General features: G+C 36.4%; 1 protein-coding gene, 1 long non-coding RNA gene and 1 pseudogene across 2 annotated transcripts; 2 read left to right on the forward strand and 1 right to left on the reverse strand.

Moving 5' to 3' along the window:
* Positions 1–2500: 2500 nt before the first annotated feature.
* On the reverse strand, positions 2501–4133 carry LOC122294951. The gene is made up of 2 exons (XR_006237812.1): positions 3530–4133; positions 2501–2617 (listed from the first exon to the last, which is right to left on the reverse strand). It is a non-coding gene; the product is annotated as an uncharacterized LOC122294951 (long non-coding RNA).
* Positions 4134–5574: 1441 nt separating this feature from the next.
* Positions 5575–7773, forward strand: LOC122293717 (annotated as a pseudogene).
* An 827-nt stretch (positions 7774–8600) lies between these two features.
* Positions 8601–9302, forward strand: LOC122293719 (NDR1/HIN1-like protein 10). The gene has a single exon (XM_043102213.1). The coding sequence runs from the start codon at positions 8601–8603 to the stop codon at positions 9300–9302; it is 702 nt and encodes a 233-aa protein (XP_042958147.1).
* The last annotated feature ends 12251 nt before the right edge of the window (positions 9303–21553 follow it).

Genomic DNA, 21553 nt, shown 5'->3' on the forward strand with positions numbered 1-21553 from the left:
AAAAGTCCAATTTCTTGTAGTGTGACTTAAATGGTTTTGGACTTAATAACGAATATATAATTTTAGCTAAATTTTAGAGATGATTTTAATGAAACTAACGCCATTGCTCTAAGTAATTATAAAGTTTTTCAATCATATTGACTGAGAGTATTCTCATTCACTAATGATATTTTAGATTAATGATTGAATAAAAATAACATGTAATATCTATTTAGATTAATGATAAACCCTGATTTGGGATATCGCCATGATCCCCAATAAAGCATAGAAGCACTCATTTACTTCGAAACAGGTCCCATAAGAAAATTCAAAACGTGAAAAATAGAGAGAAACAGATTGATCAAGCTGACTTATTAGAAATTGAAAGAAGCGTGATACCATTTTCATGTCAAATGAATTGGCAAGAATTGTTGGCATCTTGCTCATACAAATTGAAATAATAATGTTGCACGTTTTTCATCTTGATGTTCGTCTCAAATAAATTGGTAGGAAGTTGGGAAAATCTGCAACTTCAAACTTGTATGCAGAAGTAACATGTGAGGAGACAAATAGCAGAGATTGCTCGGTGACCATATATTTATTATAGCTTCGAACGTAAATTATAAGAATGTCAGCCAATTATATAGTGCAAAAGACAAAACAAAACTTATACACCAAAAAGATTTGGAAAAATCCTGAATTACAGTTTATGAACAAAGAGTCTCTTGCCCTTCTTCATCTAGAGGCTGCCAATAATGGAGTCTCGTGGCATCTCAAGGAAAAGAGGAGTCGCACCTCACAAATAGACTGAGTAAAGCTACATTTTAATGCTACCCACCATTCAATGAACTGCATGTACAAGCTATATAGCCAGCAATGGCTTATTGGATAACTAGCATGGGACTCCTATTTTCCTAACACAACAAAACACCACATGAAATGACAGAACCTTGTTCCATAACAACAAACTATGCTTAACCAAACAATAGCGAATTAACTTGGCTTGCCACGTGCAGTATTACAAGTTTCTCAAACCCCATCAACAAGGATATACACAACTCTAATATACTACTAAAATAGGTGAGGAAGTATCTATATCAAAGAACTCGATGATAAATAAACTGTATATCTTTTTTGTTGTTTTTATTTATATATTTATTTTTTATTGAGTTTTTTTTATTTTATTAAAACTCAAATTATTTAGAAATTTAATGTCAATTAATGCAAAATAATGTGGACTCTAGACTTCGTTTAGGCAAAGTTTGGGTTATATGCCACTTTTTGGCTTTTGACTGATCACTCAAAATGTAAACTCTATATTGGGTTAGCTATCTCGCTATATATAATAATAAAATATTATTATTTTTGTAATTTTTTTACCTCCATTTTTAATGCATTCTTAAATTTTTTTTTTGAATAATTTTTATTTTCATTTTCATAATTTCCAACAATCTATGTATCAAAATACATAAAATCCATCTATGAACCTAAATTAACTTCATTTTCAAACACATAAAATTTAAATATATACAAAATCAACTTTATTTTTTGGTTTTTTTTTCCTTAAAAAAAAAAAAGGAAAAAACAACCAAAAACTCAAAATATCTAAAAACTATGTCAAATTGAAATACCTATTTGATATACAAGAAAAATGAGATATATCTTTGGCTATTTTCAATTGTGTGATGTAGGACTGCAAAGTCTTGAAAGGAAAACAATAGAAAAAGAGAAGAAGCTGCGGAGATTGGAGAAGAGAGGAGTAGAAGAAGCATTAAAAGCACAGGAGAGGGAGAAGAAAAGAAAATCACTTTCTCATAATTCTATTCCACCATAATATGTAAATTGCCTCTTAAGGGAGGTATACACTTGAAAAGAAATTAAGGCTCACTCTAAACTCCAAAAGAGTACTTTGATCAGGCCAATACATAAACTTAGTATTCTTTATCTAAGTTCTTATCTGAGTAGGCTTATAATAGGGAATACTATAACCCTAAGAATCGGGGCCTAGCCATAACTTCATTTGCAGTTGACGTTTCAGCAATCGATTAAAACCAAACTCCCATACCATGCCCACAACATACTTCAATATATTTAAGCATGATAGGGATAGTAACTAAGATCCAAAGAAAAGTGTAGAGAAAGGAGTCCATTTAACCATTAAGAAATAACCACACATCAAACTATTCCAAAAATGTACTATACTTTTATGCAATTACATTGTAAAACAGGGCAAGGTCAAAGCAGCAGAAATCTTGAATTTACTGAAAGTCAAAGCCGAATTACAAAAAACCAGCTTATGGTTGAAACTTCAAAGTTCCATTGGCAGGAGTCCCTATGGCATGGAAAGTTTAGAGTAGTAGAACCAAAATAAAAACAAATAAATAATTGGTGAAAACAGGTTCGAGCAAACTAGGAAATAGGAAGAGCCAATATTGACAAGATAAAATACCACATTTCAGAAGAGAAAATTTAAATAAGAAGCATAGCTATAGACATAATAACCATAAAGTCAGGAATCTAACCCAGCTGAAAGCTTATCATCAAATATTACAGTCTCAACACCAAGGGCATGAATTGCACTCTTAATCCTAGCCTATGAATTGGCCCATATAAGTTCTTGGGTTTTGGGGAAGCTAGTCTGTAGCATGTAGTAGATTAATTAATTGAAGCAAGGATTCCAACAGGTCAATACTTCCTTAAAAAGAATAACATACCATGTACATAGGTTGTCAATGCATCATGCTTTCAAAAGCATACAAGATTTACAAAACAGTCAAACTACATGCGGCCTCAAGTGTGATATATATGTTGAGGCTAGAGCAATCATGATCTGTGTTTTTATAAATGCACAAATGACACCATAGTGAGTCACCAACGTTGGAGAAATAGATATGATGTTGTCTAAAGCCTAGAAGTTGCATTCTAGGTGAGAAGAACCAAAAAAATCTTGTATAAATTACAAGTTAGTTGCCTTAAGACCAGTGAAACCCACGTCAAGCAAACATACAGCAGCTTTCATAACACCTACTGAAATTCCATGAAATCATGATAACAAATTTACATGTAGAGGAACAAAACAAGGAACAAACGACTCAACGCATATAGTTCCAAATCAACGCCTGGTCATCCAAAAAAATAAACCCCTAAAATCAATGTAAAAACCAAATCCTATTGAAGTCAATCTAACATTTCAGTCCAATCTATTCAGATATAGTCCCAAATCAACCCGTAAAGTAGAGGAACAACTGATTCAACCCCTAAAATCAACCAGGAAAAAAGAAAAAAAAAATCGTCAAATCTGATTGAACTCAACCAATTCGTAAATCCTAAATTTTGTAAAACCAAACCAAGAACACATATGCTATCACAGACGCTATATACCCCCAATAGACCTCAAAAAGTTCTTCACAAATGGTAAGCCCCAAAATCCCCGTCCCCTAACTTCTCTCTATATCACAAATGATAAACTAATCACCAAAAAGAGGTAGGGTTAGAACACACAAATGAGTGAGAGAGAGAGAGAGAGAGAGAGAGAGAGAGAGAGAGATACCTATAGATGATTTCGAGAATGATGAGCGACCGCACTGATCCTCGCTCGAGAACGGCAACCTCTGATACTTGTTGCAATCGGTTAAGGAAATAGTTTAATTAGTAGTAATGACCGAGGAACAAAGGTCGTATGGAGGAGGAAACGATTCCGTAGCTTCCACGGAAGGAAAATGAAGGGGATGTATTAGGGTTCTGGACGTAATCGACAATGGAGGTAGATTTCCAGCCGTGTGAATCAAGTTGGTGACCTGGGCATTTGTTGGAAGGAGAAATCGACAAGAATGAGGAAGCGGAGAAGGGGCTGGTGGTTCATTCAGAGAGGTATGATTTCGGGGGGAAAAATGAAAGTAAATTGTGTAAGTTGGCGCCCAGACGAAAAGCAACGATAATGCCCCATTGCTTATTTCTTTTTCTTGTTGCAACATATATTTTCGCCACTATAAGTAAATAATTGCTGCAAAAGACAAAGTTAGTGACCGCCCCACTTAAACCGCATATTTTTATGGAAAAATTGCAAGGAGATATAAAATCGTTGCTAAAAGATACCTATTGCAGCGATTTTAATTACAACAAAAAAAATTGCGCTGCAAATGGCCTTATTTCTTGTAGTGTATATGGATATTGATGATTTAAGAAAATGATGATATTTTAGAATTAAGATAATTTTAGGATTTTGAGGAATTAAATTAAGTATTTCCAATGTGTTATTACAATGTAACTGTTAAATTGGAGATTTATTCAGGTTACATGTATTTTCTATAGGTAACGATTGATTTTCCTTCACATTGTTGTGGGTAAATTCTGAAAAGTTAAAAAGTCCAGATAAGCGGAGTTTTTATACTAGACTTTGTATAAAAAAATGAACTGAAGTTGATTTTAAAAAAATATGCATATTATGTTATGAAAATAATTTTGAAACACCTCAATTATTTGTTCTGCATTATCATGAAATTTTGTATAAGAATAAAGTATTTCTGGCATGATTGGTGTATACATGAGCTATTTTGGCATTTTGTTTCTGAACTATGCAAAATAAAGCGAATATGAAATTTTTTGCATAAATTATAAATTTATAATATGATTCTATTATGTTTTGAAGATGTTTTGTACTATGATATGATATGATGTGATTTTTAAAAACCTCTGGCATGATATTTTGTTTCTATTTCTGTTCCATTCTAACCTTACCACGAGTGTAAAACTGTGGCTTTTGTTCGGGTTAGTACCAACTTTTTTTGTTTCCGGTGCACCCACTTTGGAAGCAAAGTGGTTTTCTGCGTGGTCTTTCCTGTGTGTACACTTGGAGCTCCGAGAATAATAAGGGGAAGATTCACATTCTTTCTGTTTGGTTGGCCACTAGAGTTTGCACAACTCTACCACAGAGGTTAAATGTGGAATTCTGTTTTGATGTAATATTTCAATTATGTTGTACTAAAAGAACTTTAAATAAGAATATTTTTTGAAACTTATGCTCTGATATTTTTGATAACATGTTCTAATTCAGCATTTTGAAAGTAAAAATAATTTTTTTTTTGCATTGTAAACTCTGTAAATGCTCATGTTTGTACACTATTATATGTTCTCTACTTGTTGAGTTGTTGAAAACTCACTCTTTATCTGCACAACATTTTTCAGATGATTTTGAAATAGTTCAGCGGAGGATCAAGATTATGGAGCATGGTGAGATGATTATTTAAGCTTAGTAGATTACTCATAGAAGATTTATGAGGATTGTCCATTTTTATTAACATATTTTGTAATATTCTGACGACTTTATATTTTGGAGTCTATAAATATCTTGATGAAATGTGAGTTTTAAGTTACAAGAAGTAACTTTCTAACCCCTGCGGGACTGGGGCGTTACAATTACTGTGCTGTTGGATCAAGAAATGTGCTGTTGGATCAAGAAATAGCCTGGTGATAATTCACCACCACCAAACTATTTCTCATTAATAAAATATGTTACTTATATATTAAAAAAAGAAAAAAAATAGCTTGGTGATAATTTAGAGAGAGAGAGAGAGCCATCTATGACTGTAAAAGACTATGGGGTTATTAAATCAACTTAATATACTTTATTACATCCTGTTAGAGATTGAATAGTGAAAGGGTTATAAACAATCTTTCTTACATTATGCACGCAGAAAAGCACTAATCAAAAGCATGCCAAGAAAAAACCCCGAGCACCGGCCAAGTGTAAGCATCCCTTCTAAATTCAGCGTCGAGTCAAAAATATTTAACCAGCATTAATCATTGTAACAATTTGGATTATTTTCTTCTTCAGGCATATGAGATTCTGAAGCACCCATATTTGCAAACTTATGTCGATCAATACCGTCCATCATTCACTCCAACAGAATGTTCCCCAGATAAGTCTATTTCTGTCACTCGTAATTCTCGGAGAATCATGGCTGAAAGCCAAAACAGTACTAGTTCTAGCAGTGACATAGATACTTTGCTTTCATGTGAAAAAAACACTCCAGCGATGGTCTCAAGTAGCAAAGGTGATACTGATTTGGCTTCTAGTGATGGTGAAGATGGCTCTGAGAAGCTCCTAATTAGTGCAGAAGAAAATCTGCTCAACTTGTGCATGGTCAAAATGAATGAGAGAAAAGTGATGGAACATGTTCATCATGAACGTATATCCAGTAACGAATTGAGGAAACCAAAAAGCATTAAAAATATAATGATGGCTTTAAAAGAAGGGAAAGTTAGAGCAAATAGTTCTCCAATGAGGGTCAATCGAACAAAGGCTGCTGGTGCACTGCCCTAAAGAAACAACACAGAAGCATTGCTTAAACTGCCTAAACATAGTGCTATTGCTTCTTGTTTTAAGTCTAACGCAGATACACCTACTGTTGCACAAGCAAAAGTATCGTTTGATTCAGGGATCACATCCTTTAAAGCACCAGGTACCACTGTGAATCATATTATATATCATAGTTTCATTAAGTTTATTGAACTGATCACTGATATATCTTGATCTTCTTCTGCAGTTGCCTGTAATCGAATCCTCACCTAAAACTAAACCCAGACATGATGTGACTACTCCATCTGGTCCTGTAAAACTGGCCGTCGAAGATGGACCTCCTGCTAAGCCAAGGCAAAGAACCCCTCCTAATGTGGTCAGACGATCATCTATTCAAGGACGGATGAAGCAGGTGGGGCTTGATGATCCAAATGCAGTAAGCAGTAACGTCAAGTTTGGTGCAAGTGAGATGCCCCAAGAAGTTGACAGGACTCCTCTTCAAGTACCTAACAGTTGCCTAACACATGTTTCTAGGCAGGTCATCCAGCCTCAAAAGGCTCAAGACAGAGTTTCAAAAGGAATGCAAACAGATATATAGTAGCAATTCTGTCTTAACTTCAGTGTCGGTTCAAGGATTTGAGCTTTGTGATGATGCTGCAACTTCTTTTATAGACATGAGAGGACAGATACTTCCTGATGATGAGTGCATCACTCATACTTACCGGACAGAATCTTATCCACCCAACTGCTCATCTGCTCTCCAGTGTCATTTCGAGATATGGCTGGGGAAAACCATGAACATGATAGTAAACCTGTGATGTGCTCAGTCCGAACCTCAAGGGAGATACTTGATCTTCAAAATACCATCCAGAAAGTGAGTTCAAGTGTGTTTCAAGAACTCCCAGCCATGAGCTCTAAAGAAATCTTTGTTTATAGAGATGATACCTCTTTAAGCACGCCAAGTAGTAGGCCTGACACAATGATCCAATCGAACTTTAAATCTGCATCCAGTGGTGATGACAAGTTCACTGTAAGGGAACTTCTATCATCGGTTGCAGATACTACCACTTCCATTGCATCTCCCGTTTTATCTAGCCAAAAGAATTAGCAGCCTGATACTAGCACTCCCATTTCATCTCTCATCTTGCCAAATCCAACAGTTGAAAAACCAGGTGCCACCCATCTCTCCGCAACATTTGATGACATCATACATGTTATCCGGCATACTAGTTTCCGTGTTGTAACTGGACAGCCAGTTTTGGAAACCGTAGAGATCGGGGTGCAGAATTTGGACGTTGGTAAGCTGATAAATGTAGCGAGGGACGAAATAGAGATGAGAAACATGACTGCTCCTGCAAATCTTAAATCATCAAGTGGCTCTAAAACCTTGAGTTTAAAAATCAGGTGTTTCTAATCAATCAGGTCTCAAGGAAGAGGATGCAAAAGATCTTGGTCCTGTTCTAAAACGTGCTACCATGGAGCCAACAAAGAATTGATAAACCTCGTGTTCTGTATTCAAAAGTTGTACTTCCTTTAACATGTTATTTATATCATATCCGTTAAAGGTTGGAGGGATATATTTGGTGAAATGAAATTAGAAAGTCCATTGACTTGCCTCTTATCAGCTAAGCAGCAAGGTAAGTTTTTTCTGTACATCTCAATTACTTACACTTCATATTGATAGGCAATCATGGGAGTCTCACAAATTCATGACCCTGAAACTTGATTTCAGGATATTCTCTCTCGTTCGGTCTATAATTTTTTAGCAATATTGCCTCTTTCTTTCCTCACTACTTTTTGGTTGTCACACCAAATTCTTGTCATATCTACAGCATGAAATATCCAAATTAAACTCTAAAGTCAAGACGGTTGAATGGTGTGTACAGATATTATTGCCTTTTCGATCTTTCTTTTTTTATTTATTTATTTATTTAGGCAGGTCAATTTTTGTTTTTCTCGTGCTTGTATAGTAGCAGACCAATGAGATATAGCCCTTTAGAGTTTAGACCATTAAAGGCAGAAATTCTGTTCTTGTTTTGAGTTCTGTCTACACTTACTCGCTGAGGAAATTTCCCCACGCGGTCACAGGAACCTCCCGAGTTTTTTCTCTGCAAAGCGGATTGAATGCAGACATTTGATGATCGCAGATTCGCATTTACATGTCAAACTCACCCACCTTTCTTCTCACCACCTTATTTTAAGAGCCTCAAACTCACCCGCCTTTCTTCTCCTCATCACTACCATCATATCCCAAATCAGAACTATGCTTAAATTTCAAGCAAAGAGACTTAGCTAGCTAGATAGCTCTCAACCGGCCTACGATATGCAGTTTCCCTACACCTCTTCGACTGCCAACTCCATTTCTAGCGCCGCCTCCCTACCCCCACATCCGTACCATCGCTCCGGCCACCCTACATCATCGCCCACCGACGGCGTAGCCAAGTGTTCTGCTGTTCGCCGCCTGATATTGGTCCTGGTTTCTATGTTCATCATATTCAGCTGTATCATCTCGATAGCATGGCTTATCCTAAAACCCAAAACTCCCCTTTTCAAAGTTGATTCCCTCAACGTCTCCAATTTTGTTGTCTCTGAATCACAACAGATCATAAGGGGAAGGTTTGGCATCGTAATCCTCATGACTAATCCCAACAAGAAAATAAACTTGTACTTTGACAATTTCGATGCATCTGTGGTTTACCGGAAAACCCCTCTTTCTATGACTTCGATTAAACCTCTCTCTTTGGAGAAGATGGAACGAACAAGCTTAACTGCCGAGCTAAAACCCAATTCGCATCGCTGTCTGAAGGGAGAGGAGTTGAAGGACCTTGGCGGGAAGTTAAGGCGTGGGTGGGTTGACTTTGACGTGAACATGGGGGTTTCAACAACGTTTAGAGCTGGAAATTGGCTTAGCATGAGAAGATCAATGGCTGTTAATTGCAAGAACCTCAAGGTTATCTTCTCATCTTCTTCTAAATCAACTGGAATGCTCGAAGATCAAATCATAGAAAATTGCGTGGGTGTTTAATCCTCGTACTAGCTTTGGGCCCGGGAGCTGTTTCTTGAAAGTTTTTTTGGTGCTGGTTTTCTTTTTTTGCGTTTTTGAGTTCGAGTCATTGACTGTTTAATTTTAGGAAGAGTTCAACTATATACAGGCGAAATGTACAGAATTTATGCAGTTATTTTAAAAAATAATGAGATTTATTATTAAAATATTAATTTTTTTTTTTTTTTATATACATCTAGTATTTATTTATTTATTTTTTCAAAATAATTATGCAATATTTTTACCTTCACAATTTTAACTATCATTTTTTTTTTTTTGAGAAATTTAAGAGACTTTTGCATATCTCTAGTATAAAATGTTGCTTATTTTCTAAGCATAAAAAAATATTTGTTGTTGAATCTTTCATTCTTTGATCTTTTCTTTTATTTTCTTTTTTCATATTTGTCTCTCAAAATATTGCACGGTAAAATGGTGGTTCTTTTTTTTTTTTTTTTTTTTTTTTTTTAATGTATGTCATTTTGTTTTTATTTTTTATCTTTTTATTCTTTTCCTTTGGCAGGTATATATAGTGTAAGAATGATGAATAGATGGACCCTTCTCTCTATATATATGTGAAAAAGTGTTACAGGTATGAAGAGTTTTTATAAAAATAAATGGACAAACTGTTATGATTTTAAATAGTACGTTAGATCTACTTTAAAATAAAAATAATTTTATTCGGTGTATGGAATATGAATGTATACGATATACATATATACATTGCTTTATACGGACTTTAGAGCCTTAAACGGATCAAAAGTAAAAGAAGACAAATTAATTTTTTATTTTAAATTGCTAAAAATAGTTTGTTATTGTTGAAGACGTGATCAACAACCAATTAGGATAATTCATAAATCACTAATTGAGCCTATAGCAACTGATGTGGAAACTTGAAAGCCCGTAATCTCATCAGTTGTTATTTGTCATGGCATTTAATTGCTATTAGTTGGAATTCTTTTTTTTTTTAACAATTAGTTTATAATTTCAAGGATAATCATACAAATTTTAATATTTAAATAAATAATAATAATTATATTTAAAGGTCTTTACATTATATGCTATCCATGTGATATAATTTTATTTAAAAAATAAATTTTAAAATTTAAATCTTACAAATTAAATTATTATATTTACAAGACTTCAAATGGAGGATAATATTAGATACAGTTATATGTTGTATAGATAATATGCACTCCTTTATGAAAAATTAACTATTTATATTATAATTATAATGAAATTTAAAGCAGATAATTTTATTTATTTATAATTGTAAAATCTTATCGTTGTTTAGGTGACCAAAAAGCCATTTTTGAAGAAATCAAGGTTGTTCAAATGAAAACAACTTGAGAAAAAATTTATATTTACACCACGGTCTTATCTTGTTATATAAGATGTGGTACATTTATCACTATTAAAAAATAATATAAAATTTTTATTATATATATTCATATATAATGATGTGATAAAACCCATGTTACTTTTATTTGGCATATATATATATATATATAGAGAGAGAGAGAGAGAGAGAGAGAGAGAGAGAGAGAGATCGATCTGGTACCGGTTGTGGACGTGTTACTTTTATATAGTTGGCATCTACTAGGTTTTAAATATTATTGGCTGGTGAGACACACATGACCATTTAATTACCGAAAAGCTATTGATCATGCATATTCAAATCGTGGATAAGAAAAGGAAAAAAATGAGATATAAACAAATTAGAGAGGGAGAGGAGGGAGTCCCTCTTATCTCGTCGAGAAATTGAAGAGAAAATATATATTTTTTTTAAAAAAAATTACTGAAAAATTCATATGCATGACTGTATAAATGTTGATTTTATGTCTAAAAGCAAGATAATATTTTTAAAATAATAATAAATTAATAAATAAATAAAAAGGAACGTACTTAATCGGGCTCACAACTTTTTCTAAAGCAATAGTTACATGAGCTACCAAGTCAATTTGTACAATTCCAATCTAAATTAATCACTGTATAATAAACATTTTGTTGAATTGATAAGGACAAATTTTACACGGTACCATATCACCATATACAAGGGTTGGGAAGAACAAATAAACTAAAGAAATATTGAGATAAAACTATCTCACCTGTTGAGAAAGAGATGATGTATATTATTCACATATATAGATGCTTTACAAGCTGTCATCTAGCCAATTACAATATGCTATAGAAGGAAACTATACACAAATAAAGCAATTAACAAAATGCTACAATAAGAGAAAAATATGCTTGACAGTTGACTATATACATCTAAACTGATCTGGCTAGATTCTAATTTTGATACTTGGAGTGCCATTTGCTGATTTAATGCTATTCCTTATATTCCCCCTCAAAACTTGGCTGTGGTAGAGAGCATAGTCTAAATTTGTCGTAGTTACTTAAATTGTGGCTTGAGAAGAGGCTTAGTGAAGATGTCAACAAGTTGATTAGTTGAGGATACAAAATTTGTTTCAAGTGGCTCGAGAGCTACTCTTTCTCGAACATAATGATAATTAAGCTCTATGTGCTTGGTTTGAGCATGTAGAACATGATTAATTGTCATGTACAGTGCACTTAAGTTGTCACAATGCAGTGATGGAACTTTGTTTAAAGGAACATCAAGATCTTTGAGAAGTAGGGACAACCATGTTAATTTTGTTGTTGTAGAGGCCATAGCCCTGTACTCAGCTTCTGCACTTGATCTGGATACTGTCGGTTGTTTCTTTGCACTCCAAGATATACAATTACCTCCAGGAAAAATGCAAAAACCTGTTGTAGACCTTCTTGTAATTGAGCAGCAAGCCCAATTTGCATATGAAAAATTATATAAATCAATAAAGCTGTTGGACAGAATTCTGATACCAAGAGTTCTAGTCTCTAGTAGATATCTTAAGATTCTCTTTACAAGCTGAAAATGGGCCATTGTTGGAGCTTGCATAAACTGACAAACATAGTTCACACTATAGGAAATATCAGGTCTTGTAAAAGTGAGGTACTGTAGACCTCCCACAAGACTTCTATATGTTTTTACATCAATAAATAACTCTTGCTCCCAGATTTCCGTTGTGCTTTTGTTGGCATTGGGGTTGATAATAGCTTACTCTCATGCATACTGGCTCGAGTGAGGAGGTCCACAATGTACCTATGCTAAGATAAAAATATATTAAAACCACCTTTTTGAACCTCAATACCCAGAAAATGATGAAGAAAACGAAGGTTCTTAATCAAGAACGGATTACTGAGCTGTGTGATTAACCACTGAATTCTTTGTGGGTTATCACCTGTCACCAGCATATCATCTACATAAAGTAGTAGGATTAGCATTCCATGTTCTAAGTGTGAAATAAATAAACTAGGATCTGCTACACTCAAGTAAAAACAAAATTGAAGAAGGTAATCATTTAGCCTGTCAAACCATGCTCTAAGGGCTTGTTTAAGCCCATACAAAGCTCTCTGCAATCTATATGCATGCATTAGATTATCCTTACTGATATATCCTGAAGGCTGGGGCATAAAAACATGTTTGTTAAGATAGCCATGGAGGAAGGCATTATTAACATCTAGTTGATGAAGTGGCCAGTTTTTAATAGTAGAAATTATAAGAACAACTCTGATGGTAGCTAGCCTTGCAACAGGAAAGAAGGTCTTTGAAAAATCCACACCATCCACTTGACTGAACTCCTTTGCAACCAATCGAGCTTTGAGTCTTTCCAATGTGTTATCTGCTTTGAGTTTAGCCTTGTATACCCACTTGCATCCAATGACATTCATTCTAGGTGTTCTTGGAACTAATTCCCAATGTTGTTTTCAGCAAGGGTTCTTAATTCCTTTTCCATTGTAGCAAACCATCCATGGTGATTCATTGCTGATTTGATGGTTTTTGGGTTAGCTGGTATGATCACCAGATTATGCAAATTTGCATATCTTGGATTAGGCTTATGAATACCACTTCTGGTCCTAGTTTGCATCTGATGTTGCAATGATGGAACCTGTAATACTGGTTCAACAGTAACAATTTGTAATGGGGAACCAATTTGTAATAAAGATCCTGCTTGAGAAGCATTGTGAGATGAAGTTGCTGAACTATCTGAGACTTGTTGATTTGAGAAAAAATTTTCAACATCAGTTTCAGGGTAACTTGCAATAAGGGGTGCAAATGTAGAAGGTGATGGCCGACTCTTATTGTGACATTCCTCAAAACCTGAAAAATCTCCTTTAACAGGAGAAGATATAATTGAGTAGGTTGTTAGTATGGCAAGACAAACTCATAAAAAACAACATGTCTTGAAATATAGATCCTACCAGTATGTGGATAGAGGCACTTGTAGCCCTTGTGCTTGTTACTGCACCCAATAAAAACACATGGTAGTGGCTTAGGTTCTAATTTATTCAATTTATAGTCTCCACGACAGGGAAAACATCTGGAACCAAGGACCCTTAGAGTGTATAATCTGGATACTTGTTATAGAGTCTAAAGAAAGGGGAATCCATGTTAAGCACCAGAGAGGGTAACCTGTTTAGAAGAAATATAACAATTGAGAAACAATCTAGCCAGATTATGTTTGGGAGTTTAGCATGAAACATCAAAATTAGGCCCAAATTTGTTATGCTTTGATGTTTCCTTTCAACTTTTCCATTTTGCTTTGGTGTTTTTGGACATACAGATTGGTGGATGATGCCATGGTTTGAAAATAAGTGATAAGATTTTTGTTATTAAACTTGCCACCTTCATCACTTTGAAAAACTTATATTTTGGTATTAAACTGACAAATAACCAATTTGTAAAACTGAATAAAAACTTGACACAATTCAGATTTATGCTTTAATGGAATTAACCAAGAAAAGTTGGTAGCCTCATAAATGAAAATAACATAAAATCTGAATTTTTCTCTAGAAGGAGTAGGAACTGGTCCACATAATCACAGTGAGAAAAGAGCATTGACAGTTTGTGCTCTAGAAACAAAAGGCAATTTTGTAGCTTTTACTCAAATTTTTAGGGATAGTCTAATGTTAGCCTACTAACTAATAGCAAATATTTCTTGATGTCAGGTACCACAAGAACATTATTTAACTGAATTTTAGATTGAGCAGAGCCAATCATGACCTGACCAGTACAAGCAATAGGCAAAATCTTTCCATTCCCAACCATTATTCCATCATTACCAGTATGGGGAGTGATAGATTGAAGAGTACCTTGATTTGTTGGCATGTGATCAGTGGCTCCAGTGCCTAGATGCCAAGAGGCTTCTATTGGTTCTTCCAATTTCATTACTGCAAAACTTTTAGGAAGGTTATCAGATGTAAAGGAATGATTAAACCTATCAAAACACTTCTGGGCTATGTGATTTCTTTTATGACAAATTTGACAAACAATTTCTTCTCTTTGTACAGGTTTGTTGTTGCTTGAACCTCGAGAGTTATTGCTTGAAATTTGATTCTGATTAAAACCTCGAGAGTAATTATTGGAGACTTGTCCCCAATTTGGTGCTTTGGACCTAGTTGAATTTCCTTGGAAATGAAGGGACCATTTTGTTTCTTGTTCTTATAAGACTTTTGCTCATAGAACACCATTGATGTAGGAGGGGCATCAAGTTTGTACCTGTTAGCATAGCTTTCAAGTAATGTTACTACCTCAGAGTTTGAAGGGACAGGGGGCCTCATCATTGTGGCTATGAAGACCTCAAAATCCTTGCCAAGACCATTGAGGAGCCACCAAGACATTTTGTGATCAGAAACTGGCTTGCCAATAGCTGCAAGCTCATCACAAATGATCTTGAATTTTCTTAGATAATCACTTAAGCAATCAGATCGTTTGGTGATGGAAGTGAGTATTTGCTTAAGAGCAAGACCTCGATCTAAAGATACTCTTGCAAATGCATGAACAAGAGCATTCCAAACTTCATAGGAAATTTTTAAACCTTTTACCAACCTATCAGACCTTCTCCATTTCTAATAGAGTGGATTTAGCTAAGAGATGGAGGATTCAGCAAGAAAGATTTTTGGTGGTGCAAAAATTTCACCGTGATGAAGCCTTGGAGATCATAACTCTCAAGGATATTCAACATTTGGGTTTTCCATAAGAGAAAATTGTTGGAATTAAGTTGGAGAGAAACATAGTTTGAAACATTTTGCGAAATAGGATATAGGTAGAGATCTGAATTATTAGAAGATACAAAAGATGATGAGGAAGTCATTTCTGGAAGGGAAAAAAAACCACTCTCTTTCAACACGTTGTGGCTCTTGATACCATAAAGAAATATTGAGATGAAACTATCTCACGTGTTGAGACAGAGAGGATGTATATTATTCACATGTATAGATGCTTTACAAGCTGTCATATAGCTAATTATAATTTGTTATACAAGAAAATTATACACAAATAAAGCAATTAACAAAATGCTACAATAAGGGAGAAAAATATGCTTGACAGTTGACTATATACATCTAAACTGATCTGGCTTGATTTCTAGGCTTGATACTTGGAGTGCCACTTGCTGATTTGATGTTATTCCTTATATAAACTTGGGGGCATTTAAGTAAAGAGAGTAGCATGAAGCTTATAAGAGAAAGAAGTGTTTGGAAAACATTTAAAAAGTAATTGGAAAGGGTAAATGTGTCCCTACGAGAGAGAGAGAGAGAGAGAGAGAGAGAGAGAGAGAGAGAGAGAGAGAGAGAGAGAGAGAGAGAGAGAGAGGGAGTAAGTCAAAGGCTAGGGATGTGATAGGATGTTAGGGGGAAAATGGGATGTGACATAAAGGAGGATGGAGGGGACATAAAGTAAGGGGTGGGAAAGAAATAAAGAGAGATAAGACAAAAGAATTGGGGAGGACGAAGACGCGGCTCCAGAGCTATCGGTAGAGACAGAGCTTCTTTAGCCTCTCGATGGGGGACAAATTTATTACCGGTACAATGAGCTAAGAGAGGTCAAGAGAGACTATAAAATACTCTTATTTATAGTGAATCTGCACCTAAACGACCTATGGACATAGTCACGTAGGCCTAGTGCTGAATCATATAAATCTGCACATCTTGTTCTTGATTTATGCTTCCTGAGTTTATCTTTTATTCGTTGTAGCTAACATATGTATGGGCATCGTGCTGCCATTTTGACTCGCAATTGGGCACCCAAACCCAGACTGATAAAGGCCCAAACCATCACCATGTACCAGGAATGACTCTTTATCCTTATTCAGTCTTCTTCTTACAAAATATGCTTTAATAGTTGACGTCGTCTGTGGGATCTTCCAATTTTGGAAGTGGGAGAATGAGGATTTTTTGTCGTACACAATCACCCCTAAGTGAGTAGATGGAATTCCCCTTAGATAAGTACTTTCAAGTCTACATCTCATATTTTCACAAATGCAGTAGTTGGAAAATAAAACAGTGAGAACACATAGCTTAGGCACGCACTGTGCACTTAAATGCATTGGTCACTTTAAGTGCACAATAGACAATGCATGGGTGGGGGACGACCATGCACTATGCACATAAGTGCACAGTGCACGTAAGGGAGTTCAGCTTGTGCATGGAATGCACAATGCCTTGCACGGCACCCTATGGGTTCACATCACCATGCACCTGAAGGCTTGTCGTTTGCCCATAGTGGGTCTAGCAGCCACCACGAGGTCCACTGACACTCTTTGTCTTTGGCTAGGTAGTCCCAGACCACAACAGTGGCATCTGTCGCCCTACCACATGCACGAGAAGAGCATGGTGGTTGAAGGCCACTCAGCCCAGCCTAGTTACTCTACAGGGAGGGCACCAGCGGCCACCACAAGGGCCATTGATGAATTATGTGGCCAACTGAGGTGGTGCCCAACTAAGGGAGCCCTCCGTTGTGAAACTCCAATTGCCACCTTTGAAGCATACCACGGGATTCCTATGAGCTGCCTGATCATGGGCTTGTGGACCCACCAGTGGTCACCATCGAGCTCATAAGTGTTTTCTATTGACCACCACCCTTGTGGTAGGTAGCGGGACCCTAACAACCCATCGGTCGGGAAGCTACCTCATGGAAACACCACCCAACCACCTGAAGCTCGACGTTAGACATAGACTCCATGCCAACCACGAGTGTATGAGGCGAATGATAGCCACTGTTTGACCTGTTGGCATATTCTGCCTTCAGCGGGTGTTCCCTGAGGATCTCACCACCTTCCTTGCCCAAGCATGGAAAGCAAGCTTCCTCACCCGAGCATGGTGGCCTTAGCACCCTCCTCACCCATGGTGGTCACAAGAAGCTCGACACCTTGTCTCGCCCAAGTGCATCTTGCCCAGGGAGAGTGCCACCTCACCACAACTCCTCGCCCTCTACGTCTACTGAACCATCTAGCCCACCATCATTGCAATATCTAGCCCACGGAGAGAGGGCTCCTTGCCTCGATTCTTTAACTCCTCTTTAGGCTCCTTACCTCAACATCTCACCACCCTTCTCGCCAGAAGTTGCCCAACACCCATATCTCACCACAAGCTGCACAACCACTCCATCTCACCACCACAAATCTACATGTAGCATGGCCCATGCAAACATCACTGCCAGCCACCAAGCCCGGTCCCTAGCAACCATATGCAATGCATGTAGAGGACATGTGTCGTCTTGCATCTTGGAAGGCCAAGAAGACATATGCAATGAGTTGGCAGGACCACCATTAGATGCCACATTGACTACCTCAGACTCTTGCAGGAGGTCGAGTTCAAACTCCTACTAGAGCAGTGCGGTTGAGCTTCATCTCCCACTACAGCAGTGCGGTTGAGTTCAGACTCTTGCCAAAGCAACGTGGTTGAGCCTAGACTCTTGTTGAAGCAACACAATTGAGCTTTGCCTCCCACCGCAACAACAAGATCGAGTTTAGACTTCCTTTAGAGCAAAGTGATCGAGCTCAGTCTCCCATTGCACCTAGCGGTTAACGGGAGAACACCTTTCCCAAGTGTACCAGTCACTTCTCACCTTAACGCCGTGGAATCCATCTCCCACCAATGTCAAAGTCGTGCTAGCACTTGGCGACCAGCGGGGAAACACCTCTCCCAAGTGTCTCAGTCTCCCATCATCGTAAGCCGATAAATCCTGCCCAAAAACCAATGATCAAAAGAGGAAAACCTCTCCCAACTGTCCCATTCCCTCCTCACTATTCAATGCGGTCAATTTAGCTCCAGTCTGGTTCTTATGGTCGATGCTCCATTCTCGTACCTCAACTGTCAAAGGAAGGAATACATTTTTTAAGTGTCCTAGTCCTCCCTCGCCATCTACCGCAGTTGATTTATGCTCCATCCTAGTTCTTGGGGTCAATGTTTTGCTCTCACACTTTGACGATCAAAGGGGGGAACACCTCACCCAAGTGTCCCAGTCCCTCTTTGCAGTCTAGCGCACTTGATTTTAGTCCTCTCCTGTTTCTTGGGGTCGATGCTCTACACTCACATCTCGGTGGTTAAAAGAGGGAACACCTCTCCCAAGTGTCCTGGTCCTCTCTTACCACCCAGCACTAGGCCTACAACCTGTGAGTCTAAAGTTGGTTATGTGCATGGTCCGATCCGACCCAAATGTCCAGAACGCGCCAACCCGACCCAACCCGTTCGTACATGCGGGTCTGTACGGACAGATCGTTTTTTTTTTTTTTTTTTTTCCAGTTCTTGCATGTGAGTTCATTTCTACATCCACTCTATCTATTACGTCTCTTTTCCATACAAATCAATATCATTTCACTACTAAGGAATGAGCAAAACACTAGTACAAAGCTATCAAAAGAAAAATTGCAAAATAAACATCTTTTTCTAGTACAAAGCCATCCCTCATAGCTTTAACCTCTACTAAACTATTAAAACCAATTCCATAATTTGTTGAGAAGGCAGCAACAAAATTCCTCAATCTCAATTCCATAATCTGCAATTTCATAACATTGGGAAAGATCAAATCAAAATTTTTAATTCATGCAAAACATATATAAAGGAGTGAAAATAAAAATCATACCATTCAGCAAGGCATAAGCCTTGAGTTACTCTTCAATTTCATCATCATAAGAAAAGCTTGATTTTGGACTAAACTCTAAAAAAACACATGATGATTATTAAAATGATATAAAAATAAATATTATGAAAAAGTTTAATAAATATGTAAATAAGAAATAAATTCATTACCCAATTCCACCTCAAAGCTTTCAATATTATCCAAGGAGGCACGAAGATCAATGGGTATTGGATCCTTCAACCAATTTTGTGTACAAACAAGTGCCTCAACTGTTGTTGGAGATAGTGAACTACGAAATGGGTCAAGCACAAGACCCCCTGCACTGAAGGCTGACTCAGAAGAAACTGTAGAAACGGGAATGGCTATTACATCTTGTGCAACTCTTGCCAAAATAGGATATTTTACTTCATTGATTTCTCATCAATCCAAAATATCAAAATTAGGAGTTTGTGCCTCACAACCATGTTCTAAGTACTGATCAATCTCTGATTTGTTCATTAAATTAGACTCAATAATTTCTTGCTCATACTCAATCCAAAAACTTTGTTGAGAATCAGAATCAATCATAGTAGGATCAACTGAGGAAGGAGGCTCAGAATAGGAAACTCCACTTGAACTCCCATACACAATACTATACTCCCAATAAATATTCATCATCAAGTGTTTTACTATTGCAATCATTTCTTCGACTAAACTACCACCATATATCTTTTTGAACCAAAAATACAAAAGACTAAATTTGCATCTTGGATCAAGAACAACAGCAATAAATATCATCAAGTTAGTCTTTTCAATTGATCCTCGATATTTGTCATACTTAATCTTCGTATTTTCCGCCATACATTTCAACACTGCATCATTACTTCAACTCATTTTTGACAAATGTGATTGTATGCCAAAAAGCTCCTGAAAATATGCATTAGATGTGACATACAAAGAGCCAGAAAGTCTCACAGTAACATCATAAAAAATTTTCTAAAACTTTATCAATACTCTAACTCTCTCCCAATCAGTAGAGTTAGGGGGGCCCAAGTTCATACTACGACAATAACGAACAAAAGAATCATCATCCTTCTCCAATCGCAAAAAAAGTTTTTTATATGTTTCTGCAACTTCTAGCATTAGATAAGTCGAATTCCATCTGGTAGAAATATCAAGGCATACCAATTTTGTACAATCAATTTTCTCCTTCTCTATACACTTTTTGAATTTCTCCATTCTTGCGGGAGATGATCTAACATACCTAACTGCATTGCGCACTCTTGTGATTGAATTATCACAATCTTTTAGCCCATCATTCACAATGAGGTTCATTATATGGGCACAACACCTGATGTGAATATACTTCTCTTCAAACAAATGACCTCAAAATTTTTCAAATACTCAATGGCAACATCATTTGAGGAAGCATTGTTAACTGTAACAGTAAAGAGTTTGTCAATGCCCTAATATTGTAGACATGAATCTACACACTTTCCAATAGTTTCTCCTTTGTGATTAGGGATCATACAAAAGTTTAGAATTCTTTTATGTAGTTTCCAGTTAGAGTCGATAAAATGTGCAGTAAGACACATATAATTTAAGTTTTGAATCGACGTCCATGTGTCAGTGGTTAAACTAACCCGCCTAACCGTCTTAAATATTTTCCTTAACTTCTCCTTCTCCATTTTAAACAGTTTAATACAGTCTCTCGCTGCAGTGATTCGAGATGGCACTTGGAACCTTGGTTCAAGTGATTTACATACCTTCCTAAATCCCTGGGTTTCTACTATCCTAAATGGAAGCTCATCACAAATGATCATTTCAGCATTTGCCATTCGTATATTTTCTAAATCAAACTTATGTGCATTTGCCGAGTTATTAACATCACTATCTCCAACTCCCTCAAGAGGCCTATCACGACTCATATTTTGTTGATCCGTAAGTCTAATTCCATGAGGATATTGCTTACAAGTACCAAGATGCTACAGCATACTTGATGTACCATGTCTTTTGGGATGACAAGAGTAAATCTTGTGACAATAATTACACTCCGCTTTTGGATCATTTAAAGGGCATCCATCTATTTTAGTAAAATGATCCCACACTACTGAGGGGTCCTTATTTGCCCTCCTTTTATGAGGAGGGTGATTTGTGTCACTAGACAAGTTAATATTTGAAATCATTTGTGATCGATTTTTTAAAAGAGTAGTAGTCTCATTATCTCTTAAATTTATATGAGTGTTACCTTCGAAGTAATCTATATATAAGCTGACTTATAATATTACTTATAAAA

This window comes from Carya illinoinensis, chromosome 14, assembly GCF_018687715.1.
Source record: "Carya illinoinensis cultivar Pawnee chromosome 14, C.illinoinensisPawnee_v1, whole genome shotgun sequence".
Taxonomy (NCBI): domain Eukaryota; kingdom Viridiplantae; phylum Streptophyta; class Magnoliopsida; order Fagales; family Juglandaceae; genus Carya; species Carya illinoinensis.